At 40.8% G+C, this 20,170-nt stretch overlaps 1 protein-coding gene across 2 annotated transcripts in view; it reads right to left on the bottom strand.

Moving 5' to 3' along the window:
- LOC115174471 (ATPase family AAA domain containing 2B) overlaps positions 1–20,170 on the bottom strand; it is a 156,562-nt gene that overhangs the window by 122,044 nt on the left and 14,348 nt on the right. Inside the window, exon 1 of one of the 2 annotated variants that reach the window (XM_029733018.1) lies at positions 5,383–5,877. The exons of the other annotated variant lie outside the window; for it this stretch is intronic. Within the exon in view, the coding sequence (XP_029588878.1) occupies positions 5,383–5,400 (18 nt within the window). The 5' untranslated portion in view covers positions 5,401–5,877. Of the gene's footprint in view, positions 1–5,382; positions 5,878–20,170 lie in introns of those variants that run through there. 2 annotated transcript variants of the gene reach the window in all.

Here is a 20,170-nt window from a genome sequence, read left to right as displayed (position 1 = left end):
CAGAGAGATTAACCTAGAGAAGTGTCCCCTCAGCCAACTGGTTCTGGGGCTCTGTTCAAACACACAGTAACAGTAACACAATTGGACCCAACCAAATTATGAGAAAACTATAACACACTGGAAAAAAATCTACAAATGGAACACTATCCGGCCCTAAACAGAAAGTATACAGTAGCAGAATACCTGACCACTGTGACAAACCCATAATTAAGAAAGTCCTTGAATTAGATACAGTCTGCCTATGTGCCCATTGACCACAAAATGAGATGGAAACTAAGCTGCACTTCCTGCCAAAGGTATTACCATATTAGAACCACTTATTTCCCACAGATCACAGACCCACAATGAATTTGGAAACAAACATTGATAAACTCCCGTATCTGTTAGCACAACGTGCAATCACAGCAGCAAGATTTATGACCCATTGCCATGAAAACAGGGCAACCAGTGGCGCACAAACATTGTAAATACAACCAATATTTATCTGTTTACTTATCTTCCCCTACTGTTTGTACTACAACTATTTGCACATTGTTAAAAACACTGCACATTGCTGATGACATTTCAAACGTCTATCCTTTTGAAACCTTTAAGAGTGCAATGTTTACTGTACTTTGGTTTTTTCAGTTTTGTTTAATCCACTTGCTTTGGCAATATAAACGTGTTTCCCATGCCAATAAAGCACCGTTGAATTGGTAAGAGGGAGGGAGGAATAACACGTATCATGTAGATACACTTCTTAATAGTGGGAGTGTTTACTAATAAGCAATTGTTTTGTTAGCCTAGTCTGTCTATTAAAATGCCCATGTGGTAGCCTACCGTTTGTAAAACAGGCAATTTACCGTTAATCCCCGTCATTTGGTTACATTAATTTATGTTCATGCATGTATTAAATTACAGTAATTTACCATTCTCATTCTCGAGTCGAAACATTGTTTGCAGAGTTCACAACCTGCTACGCTTGTGATAAATATTTTGGGATTGATTTCATACCATCATTTACGCGCTCCATGTGAGCATGTCTGGTTTCTCTGTCCTGCTAATATTGCCTTAGAGCACCTGCCTGAGCGCACATAGAAGTACTTGGCCTGCTTCATGAAAATGTCAAATGCAGGAAAGTGCCCAGCTGGGCTTCAGCCATTTTGTTTTTTTTTAACTCACACAGCCATTCAAAATGATAATAGTTCCTCACAGTATTTGAAAAATCTTCCCAACACTCTCGCCTCGATATTAAATGTAGCTGATGAATAGGCTATGGATATGTTGCATGTGTATTTGTTTCTATTTGAATGATTCTCAATGTCATCTTCATACTATCGCATTGCTATCCCCTTCATACTTTGCTTGTCAGTTCATTATCTAATACCCTGACTACACTGCTCGCGTTGCAAAATCAATTTAGGAATATATGTTATTCAATTAGTGCACCCACACTGCTCGCAAGCGCCAACGAGCGTCTGCGTTGCCAAGGGCTAAAATAGAAGTCATTCCTATTTCTGACGCAGATCGCACTGCAAGTCCTGCCTCTCCCATCTCCTCATTGGTTTATAGAAGCAGGTACCCACGTGCCATCTCATTGGTTATACCCACGTGGGTGATTGAAAGACGAACTGTTCTGCCGGTTGTCATGGTAATAGTATTAAAGTGTAGATGCCAATCACCGTACAAGTTAAAAGATGAAAAAGCCTGGAAGGAGGAGAGATGACTAGAAACGAGTCGGTTGGCCGTTTTATGTGTGGATTAATTGTCGGAGTAGAGGACCTTGTGCATTTCAGGTAAAATAACAACAATGTTTATATCCCAGGACAAATTAGCTAGCAAGTGCAAGCTAAATTGCCATACATGCTTAATGCTTTTCGACCTGTCCCCAAATGAATGTCATTAGTTCAGAGTTTGTTTTGATATTTTAACCTGCGTGTCATGATCGCGTTTGGTGTAGGGGGATAAAATAAATGTACGCACGATAGCGCACGCGCGCAGCCGGTTTGGGTTCCGTGTTATAGCCTACTTTACGCAAGCCTAAGGTAGGCCCAGGTTTTTTTGATTGACGGGTGCTTTTACTGGGGGTGTGCGTGTGTGAGTTTGGCGATTCTCTCTACATGTCCATTCAGAAAGTTTCCTACGGTAGTCTATCTGGACGTCACCTCGTTAATGAGAATCAAAACGTTCCTCATAATTTACAGTAGCTTAGGCTACATTATTCAACTCTCTATGAAAAACATATGCCAATGCCATCGAATGACCGCAGCCACAGGGTTTGTGACATTATGCAAATATTTCGGGAATAGTGGAGAATAACCCATCGGCCTTTGTTTGAATGGTTGTGTGTGTCGAAATAGGATATGTATTTAATTTTTGTATATGCAGAAAAGCTAACAGATGAGGACAAAGTAGGCATACATCTTTATTTTGACTCAATTAATGTTGTCATTATAGAAATGTGACAGATTCTTTACAACCTGGCATTTATTAATAGGCCCGAAATACATAACTTGAATAATAATAATAATGAAATGCCATAACAATAACAAAGTGTAATGACTTGTTTCAAATACGTTTTATTAAGAAGCATATCCATGTAAACAAGTGTACAAGCAGAATTGTGACATCCCCTTTTTTGACCCCCCTCCCCTAGGGCTGTTACAGTGACCGCATTACCGCCACACCGGCGATCACGTCATGACCGCAGTCAAATTCCACGTGACAGTTATAATTAGGCTTCTCCCAGCTCTGATGCTGCCGATGGTCATTACTACCAAACTTGCCAACTGTCTGGAAATCAGCTTTTTATTGTCCCTCTAGTCACTGACATAAATGCAAATGTTTTAGAAAATAAAATCCAACACTATGAGAGCCCATGAGCTCATGTTGTGCAACGTTTATATAGGCTACGCAATTGCGTGAGAAAACAGTTATTGGCCTCTATTAAAAAGAGGATCCCATCAGCTTTCTATAGGCTAGGCCAACTATATTTACTCATCAACTTACCTAATATTAAGCACATAGCTTCGCTTTACAACAAGAGTATAGCCTATCTGGCCTGCATGAAAATGAACCATGGGAACAGCATCCTCCCGTCGCTATTTAAGTAGATACTGTAGATGACATGTATGGTCCATTCTAAATCAAAACTAATTTCACACATTATTTAGTATTTGTAAAGACAACATTAAATTAAGAATATCCTGATGTGTGACATTAGCCTATCAATTGTGAATGATGTATTATTACTTGTGAATAAGACCCAGCATGCGCAGTAAGGCAAGAAACGGCTTGCCTTTTTTTTTGCGGCTTTTCAAATCATAGTAGCACACCTCATGTAGCCTAGCCCATAGACCTATATGTTTTAATGAGGCTTGTATCAGAACTAAAGTGACCAAATAACTTCATCAAATTAAGTACATCAATCCGCTTTATAACTAGTGTAGAGCCTAACTGGCATACATAGGCTGTGCGTGAGCCAGAAAAAGGCACTTTTATTATTAAGCATTAAATGCACAATCGCATGTCTCACTTGAGAACTGTGCAAATGCAATCGGAAATCACATCAAACACCATCAAAACAGCCTATCAATCTTTTAAAACTCACCTCACTGTAATGATCAACTTGAAGAATGAAGTTCAACAGCAGGTTGAAACAGTGTAATCAATATGGACAGGCTTTCTAAGGTGATGATTAATTCAAAACACCCCATATGCATATTAGAGTTTGCACATAGGCATCAAATATATGATTTGTTTAACACTTTTTTGCTTACTACATGATTCCATATGTGTTATTTCATAGATTTGATGTATAAAATTGTAAAAATAAAGAAAAACCCAGGAATGAGTAGGATTGTCCAAACTTTTGACTGGTACTGTATATTTGAATATTCATATTGACACAAATGTGTCATGTTTTATTCATATTTGATATCATTCCTAATTTAACTAGGCCTGTCTTCCATTAAGTAATTGAAGCAGACCTAATGTTAATTAATGTGTCATAGGTTATGATTATTTAAAAAGCCTATGCAAATTCCAATAGAAAATGAGTTTACCCTAATTGGGCAAATCAACTGGCTGGTTGAGATGCTTGCGATTCGGTATCTATCAAATTTTAAGTCATGCAAATAAAATTTAAAAAATCATTTCTGGCCTATATTAAGGCTAAATACAGTTTTCAGAAAAATAATTGTTTGATATGAATTTATTGGTGTGCCAATTAAAGGATTAACATGACACGTTGTTGCTCCTTGCTAAAACAAGCAAGGTGTAGCCAATGAGTCTTGCTCCCCTCCACGCAGCACATACAAATAAAATGAATAGAACGGCCTTAGAAACTATAACCCTGGCAATTTGACTGGTAAACTCATGGGTTCACTCACAATGGCTGCCTGGTAACCTAATGCAATAATTTCCATTGTAATGTAGAATGTTAGTTCAAATGGTGTTAATTGATGTTGCACATGCAATCGAATGTATTTTTTGTAGTTGAGTTGAATCAACATTTCCTGCTTTTAATTCCTGCTTTGCTTCTACCAATGGCCACCCATTATGCCATCATTGGCTTGCATGGGGACACCCGTTCTATTCAATCTATTTCTATGGCAGCAAATGCAGTTGTCTTTTTTTGCTATTTGACCAGTTTTTACAATGACCGCTGGCTGGCCAATTACCTTCACTCAAAATCCCATGACCATCACAGCCCTAGATGCAGCCATTTGCCGTTAGTGAGAAGAGTGAAAATCTATGCATTTTATTTTTGGAATCTAAATTAATTGAACATAGGAATCTATGGGTTCATATTCCTGAAGTAGCCATACAACAAATTACCACGTGCATCTCTCATTTAATTGGGCTTATAGTAACGTTAGCCTAGTAAATAGATAAGCTACATATTTCAAGTTTTGCTGTATTGCAAACAGTCAAATTTACAGGTGAACAAGACAGTTGATCTTTTACTTTGAAGTACGTATGCAACCTACTGTAATTTTTGTTTTGTTTTTTTGAGTAGTCTAGACAATGTTCTCTTGGTTACAACAGGTGATGAAATGATATAATGTCTCAACATTGGAGCAGTGCGCAAAGCGAGCAATGTACAAATCTAACAGAAGACTCATCAGGGTCTGGGTCCCCACTCGCCATCATTGCTAAATTAAATATTTTTTTACTGAGCTGCATGTCATTGTGTCAGAAAGGGGAAAACCCCATTTAAACCTTCACATTTAACACACACACACACACACACTCCCTCACACACCGCTTCCCCTCACTCTCATAAACACACACTGCTCCCAACTTTTAAAACGTTAGGCACCAAACAGAATTTAAGGAGCGCCAGAAAGAAATAGATGTTTGATATAGTTTAGGCTTACATTAGGCCAATATGAATCCTACCTTTGAAGCCCATCTCATGACTAGCAGAGCCTTTTCCTTTCTTCTTGTGCCAATGAAATGTGCCTAAACCTACTGTCAAGTTACCAGGTTGTTAGCTAGCTAGGTAACAAGACTGGCTGTTGTCAAACCAAAAATGTACGACCCGAGATTAGTTTAAAAACTGCCCGCGACATGGTTTGTGAAATTATATAAAAATGCGTGCAAATATCAATATAGATATATATTTTTTTTTTAAAAAAGGTCTCTGGTAATATGGGTTAATTCTTTTAAACCATTTAGGCTAGACTCAAGCCGTTGTCCTTGCTGTAAAGCTGCAAGCATGCCTGTCGCAAAGTGTTGCTCAATTTTCCCTCTGACACTCAGCGGCTGCATGACAGTGAACTTGAAAAGACTAGTCAGACTGGTCTGTGCTCATGGTTACAACAGGCGATGAAATGATATAATGTATCAACATTGCTCGCTTTGCGCACTGCTCCAATGTACAAAACTAACTAAAGACTCATCAGGGTCTGGGTCCCCACTCGCCATCACTGCTAAATTATATACATTTTTACTTTCGGAGAAATAGATATGCATGAAGAGTGAACAGAGAAGCAGAGGAAAAGCGCTGCATGGTCAATCCGACGTCTGCATTTATGGTGGTATGGCCTCTGCAAAAGTCAAGGCATTCATACTTCGCTGAGCAGCAGAGCTGTTGTGAAAGAACTTGCTACGGAAATGACTTGATGTTTATACAGGACCTCCAACCCTCACCTACCACCAACCAATCAAATAGTATGTCACATGTGCCAAATACAACAGGTGTAGACCTTACCCTGAAATGCTTACTTACAAGCCCTTAACTCTTTCTTGAACTGCGTTGTTGGTTAAGAAAATATTTACAAAATAAAACAAAATAATAAAAAACTAAATAACGAGGCTATATACAGGGGGTACAGGTACCGAGTCAATGTGCGGGGGTACAGGTTAGTCGAGGTAATTCGTACATGTAGGTATGGGTAAAGTGACTATGTATAGATAATAGACAGCACGTAGCAGCAGCGTAAAAACAAATGGAGGGGGGGGGCAACATAAATAGTCTGGGTGGTCATTTGATGAATTGTTCAGCAGTCTTATGGCTTGTGATAGAAGCTGTTAAGGAGCCAGTTGGTCCGGTACCGCTTGCCGTACGATAGCAGAGAACAGTAATTCTTTGGGCCTTCCTCTGACACCACGTAGTATACAGGTCCTGATGTACTGGGCATTACGCACTACCCTCTGAAGCTCCTTACGGTCAGATGACAAGCAGTTGCCATACCAGGAATTGATGCAACCGTTTCACTTTGCAGATCTGGGGACCCATAACAAATCTTTTCAGTCTCCTGAGGGGGAAAAGGTGTTGTTGTGCCCTCTTCATGACTATCTTGGTGTGTTTGGACCATGTTAGTTTGTTGGTGATGTGGATACCAAGGAACTTGAAACTAATGGCGCCTGTACGGTGCGCCTTTTCCTGTAGTCCACGATCAGCTCCTTTGTCTTGCTCACATTGAGGGAGAGGTTGTTGTCCTGGCACCACACAGCCTGGTCTCTGACCTCCCTATAGACTGTCTCATCATTGATCAGGCCTACCACGGTTGTCGTCAGCAAACTTAACGATGGTGCTGGAGTCGTGTCTGACCAAGCAGTCATGGGTGAACAGGGAGTAAAGGGGAATAAGAACGCAACCGAGGAGCCCCCGTGTTGAGGATCAGCGTGGAAGATGTGTTGTTGCCTACCCTTACCATCTGGGGCGACCCATCAGAAGGTCCAGGACCCATTGGCAGAGGGAGGTGTTTAGTCCCAGGGTCCTTAGCTTGGTGATGAGCTTTGAGGGCACTATGGTGTTGAACGCTGAGCTGTAGTCAATGAACAGCATTCTCACATAAGTGTTCCTTTTTCCAGGTAGGAAAGGGCAGTGTGGAGTGCAATTGAGATTGCGTCGTCTGTGGATCTATTGGGGCAGTACGCAAATTGGAGTGGGTCTAGAGTTTCCGGGATGATGGTGTTGATGCAAGCCATGACCAGCCTTTCAAAACACTTCATGGCTACCGTCATGAGTGCTACAGGCGGTAATCATTTAGGCAGGTTACCTTCGCTTCCTTGGGCACACGGACTATGGTGATCTGCTTGAAATATGTAGGTATTACAGACTCGGTCAGGGAGAGGTTGAAAATGTAAGTGAAGACACTTGCCAGTTGGTCCGCGCATGTTTTGAAAACACGTCCTGGCAATCAGTCTGGCCCCATGGCTTTGTGAGCGTTGACCTGTTTAAAGGTCTTGCTCACGTTGGCTACCGAGAGCGTGATCCCAGTTGTCCAGAACAGCTGGTGCTCCCATCCATGCGGGGCGGCAGGTAGCCTAGCGTTGGGCCTGTAACCGAAAGGTTGCTAGATCGAATCCCCGAGCTGACAAGGTAAAAATCTGTCGTTCTGCCCCTGAACAAGGCAGTTAACCCACTGTTCCTAGGCTGTCATTGTAAATAAGAATTTGTTCTTAACCTCTTACATCTAGACTTTACGCTAGCGGAACACCTGCTCCAATATCCAATGATAGGCGTGGCGCGAATTACAAATTCCTCAAACATATGACTATTTTACACCAAGAGTCTCCTTTATCTAACCACACTGTCCGATTTCAAAAAGGCTTTACAGCGAAAGCAAAACATTAGATTATGTCAGCAGAGTACCCAGCCAGAAATAATCAGACACCCATTTTTCAAGCTAGCATATAATGTCACAAAAAACAAAACCACAGCTAAATGCAGCACTAACCTTTGATGATCTTCATCAGATGACACGCCTAGGACATTATGTTATACAATACATGCATGTTTTGTTCAATCAAGTTCATATTTATATCAAAAACCAGCTTTTTACATTAGCATGTGACGTTCAGAACTAGCATTCCCACCGAACACTTCCGGTGAATTTACTAAATTACTCACGATAAACGTTCACAAAAAACAAATTATTTTAATAATTATAGATACAGAACTCCTTTATGCACTCGCTATGTCCGATTTTAAAATAGCTTTTCGGTGAAAGCACATTTTGCAATATTCTGAGTAGATCGCACGCCATCACAGGCTAGCTATTTTTACACCCACCAAGTTTGACCCTCACCAAACTCCGATTTACTACATTTACATTTAAGTCATTTAGCAGACGCTCTTATCCAGAGCGACTTACAAATTGGTGCATTCACCTATAATATCCAGTAGAACAAACACTTTACAATAGTGCATCTAAATCCTTTAAAGGTGGGGGGGGGGGTTAGAAGGATTACTTTATCCTATCCCAGGTATTCCTTAAAGAGGTGGGGTTTCAGGTGTCTCCGGAAGGTGGTGATTGACTCCGCTGTCCTGGCATCGTGAGGGAGATTGTTCCACCATTGGGGTGCCAGAGCGGCGAACAGTTTTGACTGGGCTGAGCGGGAACTGTGCTTCCTCAGAGGTAGGGAGGCGAGCAGGCCAGAGGTGGATGAACGCAGTGCCCTTGTTTGGGTGTAGGGCCTGATCAGAGCCTGAAGGTACGGAGGTGCCGTTCCCCTCACAGCTCCGTAGGCAAGCACCATGGTCTTGTAGCGGATGCGAGCTTCAACTGGAAGCCAGTGGAGAGAGCGGAGGAGCGGGGTGACGTGAGAGAACTTGGGAAGGTTGAACACCAGACGGGCTGCGGCGTTCTGGATGAGTTGTAGGGGTTTGATGGCACAGGCAGGGAGCCCAGCCAACAGCGAGTTGCAGTAATCCAGACGGGAGATGACAAGTGCCTGGATTAGAAAAGTTTGATTACCTTTCCTGTTCTTCGTCAGAATGCACTCCCAGGACTTCTACTACAATAACAAATGTTGGTTTGGTTCCAAATAATCCATAGTTATATCCAAATAGTGGCGTTTTGTTTGTGCGTTCAAGACACTATCCAAGGGTGACGAAGGGTTACGCGCCAAAAAAATTCTAAATATTCCATTACCGTACTTCGAAGCATGTCAACCGCTGTTTAAAATCCATTTTTATGCCATTTTTCTCGTAAAAAAGCGATAATATTCCGACCGGGAGTGGTTGTTTTCGTTCAAAGAGAGAGAAAGTAAACATGGAGTCGACTCGTGCACGCGCCTCAGTCTCATAGTACTCTGACCGACCACTATCCAAACGGGCCTGCCAAGCCACCATTCAGCTTTTTGCCGCCTTCTGAGAGCCCATGGGAGCCGTAGAAAGTGTCACGTAACAGCAGAGATCCCCCGTTTTGGATAGAGATGATCAAGAAGGCCAAGAAATGGTCAGACAGGGTACTTCCTGTACAGAATCTTCTCAGGTTTTGGCCTGCCAAATGAGTTCTGTTATACTCACAGACACCATTCAAACAGTTTTAGAAACTTGAGTGGTTTCTATCCAAAGCTAATAATTATATGCATATTCTAGTTTCTGGGCAGGAGTAATAATCAGATTAAAATCGGGCACGTTTTTTATCCGGCCGTGAAAATACTGCCCCCTATCCATAACAGGTTAACTGACTTGCCTGGTTAAATAAAGGCTAAATAAAATAAATGTTTCAGTGTTGCTTGCCTCGAAGCGAGCATAAAAAGGCATTTAGTTTGTCTGGTAGGCTCGCGTCACTGGGCAGCTCACGGCTGGGTTTACTTTTGTAGTCCGTAATAGTTTTTCAGCCATGCCACATCCGACGAGCATCAGAGCCAGTGTAGTAGGATTCAATCTTAATCTGTATTGAAGTTTTGCCTGTTTGTTGGTTTGTCTGAGGGCGTAGCTGGATTTCTTATAAGCGTCCGGATTAGTGTCCCGCTCCTTGAAAGTGGCAGCTCTAGCCTTTAACTCGATGTGGATGTTGCCTGTAATCCATGGCTTCTGGTTGGGATATGTACGTACGGTCACTGTAGGGACGACGTCGTCGATGCACTTATTGATGAAGCCGATGACTGAGGTGGTAAACTCCTCAATGCCATCGGATGAATCCCAGAACATATTCCGGTCTGTGCTAGCAGAACAGTCCTGTAGCGTAGCATCCACGTCATCTGACCCCTTTCATATTTAGCAAGTCACTGGTACTTCTTGCTTAAGTTTTTGCTTGTAAGCAGGAATCAGGAGGATAGAATTATGGTCAGATTTGCCAAATGGAGGGCAAGTGAGAGCTATATGAAGCGCTCCACATTGTTACAAAATTTGACAGGCGCACAACAATGCGGTCCGGAGCTTAAGTTGGCCTCTACGTGCATCTGGGAGCTCTGCATGTGTCACACAATCCATACCGCGTCTGACCACATTTTCAGATCAAGCATAAATTGTCTCTTACGGTAGTCCCCAATCATCTGTCACATGGTGTTTGTTTACAAGCACACAACGACCAGAGACCTGTCAGGTTACGCACTCAATGCATGTGGGTCTGGCAGATCTCAAAATGTCCAGTAAAATGTTGCCAGTGAAATGTCCCAGCACATCACTGGGGCAGAGCTTCCTGCCATCCAAGACCTCTAACACCACCTGGTATAGAGGAAGAACAAAAACATTGACAAAAACTCCAGCCACCCAAGTCAGACTGTTCTCTGATACCACACAGCAAGCTGGGACTAGCTGACCCCTACTTTTATTATTATTTTTGCACTGACTCTAGCACAGGCTTGATGTACACTCACTAGACTAACCTCACACCAGTGTTCCCTCGCCATTCATAAGTGTGCTGCTGCGCCAAGGCAGAGTCAGTGCCGCCACACCAAAAGAAACATCCTATTTCTACCAAAAATAGTTTCAATAAAGTTCTGTAAAGCATTCGCTTTTCTTGGTAAAAAGAAGGTTATCTATGTGAGCTGTGGCAGGCAGCCTGCAACTCAAGAAACAGTGCACCAGGGATTGATAGTTGCTCTGCAGCCCGAAACACAATTCACTTGAATCACTTCAGAATGCACCTGCGCGAGAAACGGCACACCAGGGACCAGTGTGCGAGTGACCAGTGCGCCATACAGAAGCTCTGCAGCACAAAACACAATTCACTTGAATTACCTCAGAGTGCACCTGCGTGAGAAACTGCAAGAAAGGTACGTTAGCGTGTTTGTTTAACTAACGTTAGCTAGTCAACTACATAAGCTAGCTACAACCTAAAAACTCAAACAATTTCCATCTATAATATTGCTGCCACAATTGAAACGGCAATTCGCTATAGAATATCCACAACTTTGTTGATGACAGAAACCAACGTAACTAGTCAAGCAAGTTAGCTAACTTTAGCTAGTTCGTTTGGAACTGTATCAAGTGCAAGCAAGATAGCTACATTTATCTGAATTTGATTTTTTTTTTTTTTCCTCAGATGAGTTTTAAATATTTCCAGCCACAGCAGCGAAAGAGAAAGGGGGAGCAGGGACAAGAGTGTCAGGTAACGTTAACTTTGCTAGATAACATCAAATCAGCCTGAATTAAATGAAACTTTCTTTAGTTAGCCAACTCCTTAAAAGCTTAAGCTATCATTTTTATAACAAGGGTATGGCTTACTTTCCTAGACAGAGAAGAGGCAGAATCCCAGGAGTGAGGTAGAGATGCATGAGGGACAGAGTGGAGCAGAGGAGAGAGCCAGGAGGGGAGATGGAAGGAGAATACGAGGAGAGCAGAAGAGTAGATGCAAGGAGGAGGAGGAGACAGGAGTAAGACAAAGTGAGCACCACCGCCAACCCGGATAGTACCCAAAGTGGCTTAAAATTGACAGACTGAAGCTGTGGCGAAATAATACGCCGCATGGTAGCCCAATTAAAGGAAATCGGACTAAGGGCCAAAAAAAAATGTTGCATATTTAGTCTGTACTAGTCTACATCATTATGTGTAGCGTTGTAATGCTTGTTAGCTGTAATAGGTATTGCCCCAAACACCAGTAATTTCACTAAACTACACTCTACATCGCGTCTAGGAATGTTCTGCCACCTGTGCCGTCAACATAAGCAAGCTGCTTAGAGGGGTGCGTCAAAGCGCCCTTTAATTGAAATAGGGGCCCAGATTCATCAGAGTAACTATATTAACCGGCACCCAGGGACCAGAGCACCACATGGAAAGTGTGAGGGCTCATGGAATGCTGGCATAAGGTAAAGAGTGTTCTATTGGATCCTCCCATTTCTAATTTAAAAGATGTCTCATATTGTGCACTAACTTTGGCTCGATAATAACGCATTATGCCCGTAGCTGTTCACAGGCTCCTCAATCATGGTTGCATTTGAGCCAACCACAGTGCTTGAGCACGAGGCCTCACTGGGGGCTTTAAATGTCTGCACCATCTAACAAAGCAGGAGCAGGCCCATCACACAAACTTTCCAGAACTGCTGGACCTTGCTGAATTGTGACTATTTCACAAAGCTCAATGTGAACGAGGGCTCCACAATTGTGTATTTTTGTTCATATTTTCTTCACTTGAAATTTAAAATGTCACCAGACTTATTTCAAATTGTTCTCATTTACTTGAAGATTGTCTTCTTGCCAAACTGCAGGTCACACATAATAGTGGACAAAATGTTTAAGATTCTGGCTCAGGTTGTGGATGCTCCATGTCATCCAGACATCTGTACCCATTGACCTGGAGGCTGAAGAAACTACAGATGTGGCAACTAATAAGCAGCTGGATTTACATGTCAGGTATTATTGCAATACAAGTTACAGAAATTTTTTATTGTGATATTCTACAGTCATCCATGAGTAATAATGCATTTGTGTATGGATTTTTGTATGTTTTCCAGATACAAGGACCAAGAGGGACACCTTTACAACTACTTTGTGGACCTGGTGTCAGTCCCTGATGGCAAGGCAGACACCATTGTTATCGCCATCAAGGTGGTGCTGCACATCAAAAAGACACCAACAGAGAGATTGTACGGCCTGGGCACTGATGGGGCTGCAGTGATGACTGGTACGGACACAACAAAGTATTACAATGAACAATGTCTTATTTTTTTACATTACGTCTTGTGATTAGGGTTGCACATTTTGGGGAATATTCAGACGTGGAAACTTTCCATGGGAATTAGCGGGAATATATGCAAATTAATATGAATACCATTTAAATGTAGATGTTTTTTGCTTTGGATATATTTACCATATCATATGGAGACAGAAACAAACCTTTTACCTTATAAGTAGACAATTGCAAATTAAATCCTTCCAATAGAAATAAAAAACAATTTATTTACGAATTAAACTTTAATTAATTAAACGAGTTGACACTTCACATGGGATGATTTCACTGAACAAAATAAAGGGAATATTGAATGATCCCCAATGATCCATCGCATCTCCCAAAAAATGTTTTTACATACATCTGTAAAATGACCAAAGCTTTAGTTTCTAGCTGATTATCTTCCTCTCATCTTCCATGTCTTCTCCCTGGACCTCCTCAATGCCCACCTCTTGAACATTAGGCTGAGGCCTCATCTTCACTGTCACTTCCCAACCTTGTTGAAGATGGCTCGTTGTCAGGCTCAAAAAGCCACAAATTTGCCTGGATTTTTCAACCCTTGTATCGGTCAGCCTGTTGCGTGCTTTGGTGTGTGTCCCCAAACAAGAACCAGTTGCGCTCTGAGGCGGCTGCTGATGGTGGGATTTGGAGGATGATTAAGGCAAAAGGGGAAAGAGCCTCAGATCCACATAGTCCCTTCCACTAGGTGGCTGATGAGATATGTTGGCACGACTGCCATATTGCATCTCTACACCAAAGCCCTTGCTTGGAAGTGTACTTCGCCAGACTGCCAAAAACCTTGCCCTCATCCAGGCCAAGGTGGCGATACACAGTGGTGATGACACCATAGGCCTTGTTGATCTCTGCACCAGACAGGATTCTCTTGCCAGCATACTTGGGGTCCAAAATGTACGCTGCAGCGTGAATGGGCTTCAGGCAGAAGTCTTCACGCTTTATGATGCATTTCAGAACTGCAGATGCCTCTGCTTGGAGCAACAGTGAAGTTGGCAGGGCAGTAGAGATGTATTCTCTTACATCTGCAAGCAGAGTCTGAACATCAGACAGGATGGCATTGTCTCCCTCAATTCATGCAATGGCTACTGCTGTAGGTTTCAGGAGTTTCAGGCTGCTTACCACTCTCTCCCGATATAAACCATCGAGGAGGATCCTCTTGATGGGGCTGTCAATGTCGGCAGACTGATATGGCCATTTCTTGGAGACTCCTTCCCCTCCAGGAGACTGTCAAACATGGGTGTTGCTGGGAAGATTCAATGTGGTGCTCTTATTCTTCTCACTTTGCTTGGTGAGATAGATTGCTGCTAAAACTTGATGACCCTTCACATACCTAACCATTTTCTTGGCTCTCTTGTATCCATTTTTTTCAATGCCATGATGTCCTTGAGGAGCAGATTCAATGCATGAGCAGCACAGCCAGTGGGTGTGATGTGAGGGTAGGATTCCTTCATGTTCGCAGCATTGTCTGTCACCAGTGCAAATACCTTCTGTGGTCAAAGGTCATTGACTGCCTTCAGCTCATCTGCAATGTAGAGAACAATGTGTCTGTTGTCACTTGTGTCTGTGCTCTTGTAGAATACTGGTTGAAGGGTGGAGATTATGTAGTTTATTATTCCTTGCCCATGAAGATTCAACCACCCATCAGAGATGATTGCAATAGTCTGCTTTCTCTATGATTTGCTTGACCTTCACTTGAACTCTGCATCCAGCAAATCCTGCATCCAACTACCTACCTCATCCCCATATTTGTTTTTCTGCTCTTTTGCACACCAGTATTTCTACTTGCACATATATTACTCCAGTGTAAATTGCTCAATTGTAATTACTTCCCCACTATTGGCCTATTTATTGCCTTACCTCCTTACTTCATTTGCACACACTGTATACAGATTTTTCTATTGTGTTTTTGACTGTACGTTTGTTTATCCCATGTGTAACTGTCATTTTTGTTGCACTGCTTTGATTTATCTTGGCCAGGTCGCAGTTGTAAATGAGAACTTGTTCTCAACTGGCCTACCTGGTTAAACATATATTTTTTTATTTTAATGAGTAGATAAAGCATGTCTGGTTGGAGGGGTGTATGCTGGGTGAAGAACATTCAGAAATCTCTTCCAATACACATTGCCTGTGAGCATCAGAGGTGAACCAGTTGCATACACATATTTGCAAATGTACACAGCTTTTCCTTCTACATTAGCTGCAGTGAAATGTCTCCACATATCAGGAAAAAAAATGAGTAAAAAAAACAAAAACAATTCCATGTACAGATAAATAGTGAAGCAGTTAGATTAAACAACTCCTTTGTAAGATAAATGTTTTCAAAAGAAACATGTATGGAAACAGGTGAATTAACACTCCTCAGTTAGCAGGCTGAAGCAAGCGAAAACCCACATGGTAGCAAAAACTAACTAGCAGAAATTGTTACCAAGTTAGAAATTATTTAAACACACTTTGCTATAGGCTACTATTTACGAGTTAACAAAAAATAATTTCACCCCACCCAGTATTCTAATCAAAACTTACCAGAAAGCATGTAGTCCTTGACTCAGACAGTGTAGTAGTGTGGGCTCAATAGCATCTCATTAGTGTGCAAGATCTTGAGAATCAGCTTTACAAGTAATGGAAGAGTGCACTGCACATGTGATGGAAGAATGCACTGTGCATGTAGAGGGTTGCAATTCCATTGAATTGGGGATAGTTTGACCAAAATATGATGGGGGGGAAAAGAAATCTTCCAGCACGGAGTGAGTAATCACTGTCCTGAGATCTAGAAGCTCTTTCAGTCATAATAGACGGTGGCAGAAACATTATGTACAAAAGTTACAAATAACGCAAAAAAACACGAACAATAGCACGATTGGTTAGGGGACCATAAAATGGCAGCCATCTCCTCCGACACCATCAACATCCTTGGTTGCAACACTCACTGCCGAGTTCCAAACTGCCTCTGGAAGCAACGTCAGCTCAAGAACTGTTCGTTGGGAGCCTCAGGAAATAGGTTTCCATGGCCGAGCAGCCACACACAAGCTTAAGATCACTATGCGCAATGCCAAGCGTCGGCTGGAGTGGCGTAAAGATGGCCACCATTGGACTCTGGAGCAGTGGAAACGTGTTCTCTGGAGTGATGACTCACGCTTCACTATCTGGCAGTCTAACTGCCGAATCTTGGTTTGGCAGATGCCAAGAGAATGCTACCTGCCCCAATGCATAGTGCCAACTGTAAAGTTTGGTGGAGGAGGAATAATGGTCTGGGGCTGTTTTTCATGGTTCGGGCTAGGCCCCTTAGTTCAACTGACAGGAAATCTTAACGCTACAGCATACAATGTCATTGTAGACTATTCTGTGCTTCCAACTTTGTGGCAACAGTTTGGGGAAGGCCCTTTCCCGTTTCAGCATGACAATGTACCCGTGCACAAAGCGACGTCCATACAGAAATGGTTTGTCGAGATTGGTGTGGAAGAACTTGACTGCCATGCACAGAGCCCTAACCTCAACTCCATCAGACACCTTTGGGATGAATTGGAACACAGACTGAACCAGGCCTAATCTCCCAACCAGTGCCCAACATCATGAATGCTCGTGGCTGAATGGAAGCAAGTCCCCACAGCAATGTTCCAACCTCTAGTGGAAAGCCTTCCCAGAAGAGTGGAGGCTATTATAGCAGTAAAGGGGAATCAACTCCATATTAATGCCCATGATTTTGGAATGAGATATTTGACGAGCAGTTGTCCACATACCTTTGGTCATGTAGTGTGTGTGTGTGTGTGTGTGTGTGTATATATATTGCAATTCTAACAATTCTATATGCATTATGATTTGATACTGCGATTTGATGCTCCAAACATATTGCTCACCATGTGTCTGCTGCAAAGAGACGAGAGAGCACGGGAAAACGCTTCTGCGTACACACACGTTCAAAAGTTTGGGTTCACTTAGAAATGTCCTTTTGGACAAAAATGTGCTTTTCTTTCAAACTAAAATAACATCAAATTGATCAGAAATACAGTGTAGACATTATTGTTGTAAATGACTATTGTAGCTGGAAATGGCAGATTTTTAATGGAATATCTACATAGGCGTACAGAGGCCCATTATCAGCAACCATCACTCCTGTGTTCCAATGGCACATGGTGTTAGCTAATCCAAGGTTATCATTTTAAAATGCTAATTGATCATTAGAAAACCCTTTTGCAATTATGTTAAAACGGTTGTTCTGATTAAAGAAGCAATAAAACTGGCCTTTATACAAGTTTAGTATCTGGAGCAACAGCATTTTAAAAAATTATTTTTTAAATTAAGGGGTGGATCAGCTTAATATTGCAGAAAGAAATGTTGCTTCCATCAATGTAATTGTCTTCATCATTTCCAATCCCCCATATACAAAAAAATATATGGGGGATTGGAAATGATGCAGACAATTACATTGATGGAACCAACATTCTTTACGCAATATTAAGCTGATCCACCCCTTAATTTAAAAAATTAAATTAAATGCTGTTGCTCCAGATACTCAACTAGTATAAAGGCCAGTTTTATTGCTTCTTTAATCAGAACAACTGTTTTCAGCTGTGCTAACATAATTGCAAAAGGGTTTTCTAATGATCAATTAGCATTTGGGGGAAGGGTGGTAGGGTTTGTGGGGAATAATTAAGGTGTGTGTGATATATATATATATATATACACACATATATATATATATATATACACATACACACACACACACACACACACACACACACACACACACACACACACACCTTAATTATTATTATTATTCCCCGCAAACCCTACCACCCTTCCCCCAACTGGAGTAAACTAATAAACACTTCGGCTTTTACCTTCAGTTTATACATCTTATACACATTTTACAGACAATTTTACAATAGTTATATTTTGTTTGTTTTTAGTCCTTCCTCTATTTCTGATGTCCATCCAGTTCTATTTGCCATATATTTTTCAACTGTGCTGTGATGCTTGACAAAAGTATTGAACCTTTCTATTCTCATAGCTCTACAGATTATTTTTATTTTACAAATATTTTTGCTAAAATAATTATATTATTGATTGACTATGGCTTTTCAAATCACCCAGTATTGCTATCTGCAGCATTGGTAATAGGCAAATGTTGCAATTCCTCAGCCATTCCTGGACCTGTGACCAAAAACGAGCTACATATGGACAATACCAAAATAAATTATCTAACGACTGCCTCCTCGCAGCAGAATCTGCAGAGCTGGGAAGATTGCTATATATATGGGGGATACATTCTATTGGTTGCAAGAATTTTGTATAGTAATTTAAATTGAAAAAAGTTTTGAATCCGGCATTGTTTTGTTTATCAATTCATAAACCATGTGCCATGGAATGGGTACATTGAAAATCTCTTCAACTATTTTGCAATTTATATGACACAGCTGTCAGTTTTTTGGTCCTTAAATGAAATTGGTATACGTTTTTATTTATCACTTTTCTTTAACCATTTAAGTTATTTAATACAGGGCCGACATACAAGTTCCATACTTTTTTCCCCTTCTCCTTGCCTCTTCCATTTTTGTGGTAATGCTGCAATTAATTGGTTGTAATTTTCGGTAAAGCAGACATTTCCATATGTATGTGTTGTGTGACATAACTCCACCAGTCCTATTTATGATATCATTTGCTAAAATTATACCTTTTTTTTTATTTTTAATTTCTTCGAAAAATACGTTTTTTTTTTAACCAGTTAGTATATTTGAGTTTAACTACAATATTTGTTGTATTATTTGTTCTGTCTTTTCAGGTGGATTAAACTGAAATTGCAACCAACTTTCTAAGGCTTATTTTTAAAAAATTATGATATTTTGGAGATTATTTCCTTTTCAAACAACCGAAAGTGAGCAGGTGTAATCTGTATAAAGGGAAAAAGGCTCTTCTTGAACATAGGATGAGACATTACCAATTTACTAGAGAACCAGTTTGGATTTAAGTATAACTTTTGTATGACTGATGCCTTTAGTTTGAGGACTAATGCTTTAATAATTTCTGCCCTCCGAATTCATATTCGTTATAGGCCCTTTTAATTTTTTCTGTTTAACCGTTCCAAATAAAATTGAATATTTTTTTGTTCATATAATTTTTAAAAAAGCAGGTCACTAGGTGTAGGCAAAATCATAAGCAAATAGGTAAACTGTGATATGACTAGAGTTAAATCAGGGTGATTTTTCCACAAATAGACAAGTATTTTCCTTTCCATGGTAGCAAGATCTTCTCTATTTCTGCTAACTTTCTATAAACATTTATTGGAGTGAGATCATTTCTTTCTTTTGGGATTTGTATACCGAGTATGTCCATCTATGTCAGACCATTTAATTGGTAAACTACAAGGTAATGTAAAATTTGAATTTTTTTAGTGATCCAATACGTAACATCATAATTTGGTTTTAATCCAGAGAAGCTAGCAAAAGTATCTAGATCCTCTATGAGGCCGTGGAGAAATTCTAATTGTGGTTTAAAACGAAAGCATGAATCAGTGTACAATGACACCTTAGTTTAAGCCACGGTTTTCTAATCCCTTAATATTATTGTTTGATCTAATTTTAACTGCTAACATTTCGATGGCAATAATAAATAGATATGCCGATAGTGGACAACCTTGTTTTACTCCTCTAGATAGTTTAAAACTTTGAGATGTAGCCATTATTTACTATTTTACACCTAGGGTGACTATACATAACTTAAACCCATTTTATAAGAGATTCTCCAAAATGGAAATATTCTAGCCATTTATATATGAACTCCAGTCGTACTTTATCAAAAGCCTTATCAAAGTCAGCTATGAAAAC

Source organism: Salmo trutta, chromosome 35 (assembly GCF_901001165.1).
Source record: "Salmo trutta chromosome 35, fSalTru1.1, whole genome shotgun sequence".
NCBI classification, from domain to species: Eukaryota; Metazoa; Chordata; class Actinopteri; order Salmoniformes; family Salmonidae; genus Salmo; species Salmo trutta.
Note: the sequence above shows the minus strand (reverse complement) of the source record. Positions and strands in the feature narration are given on the sequence as shown.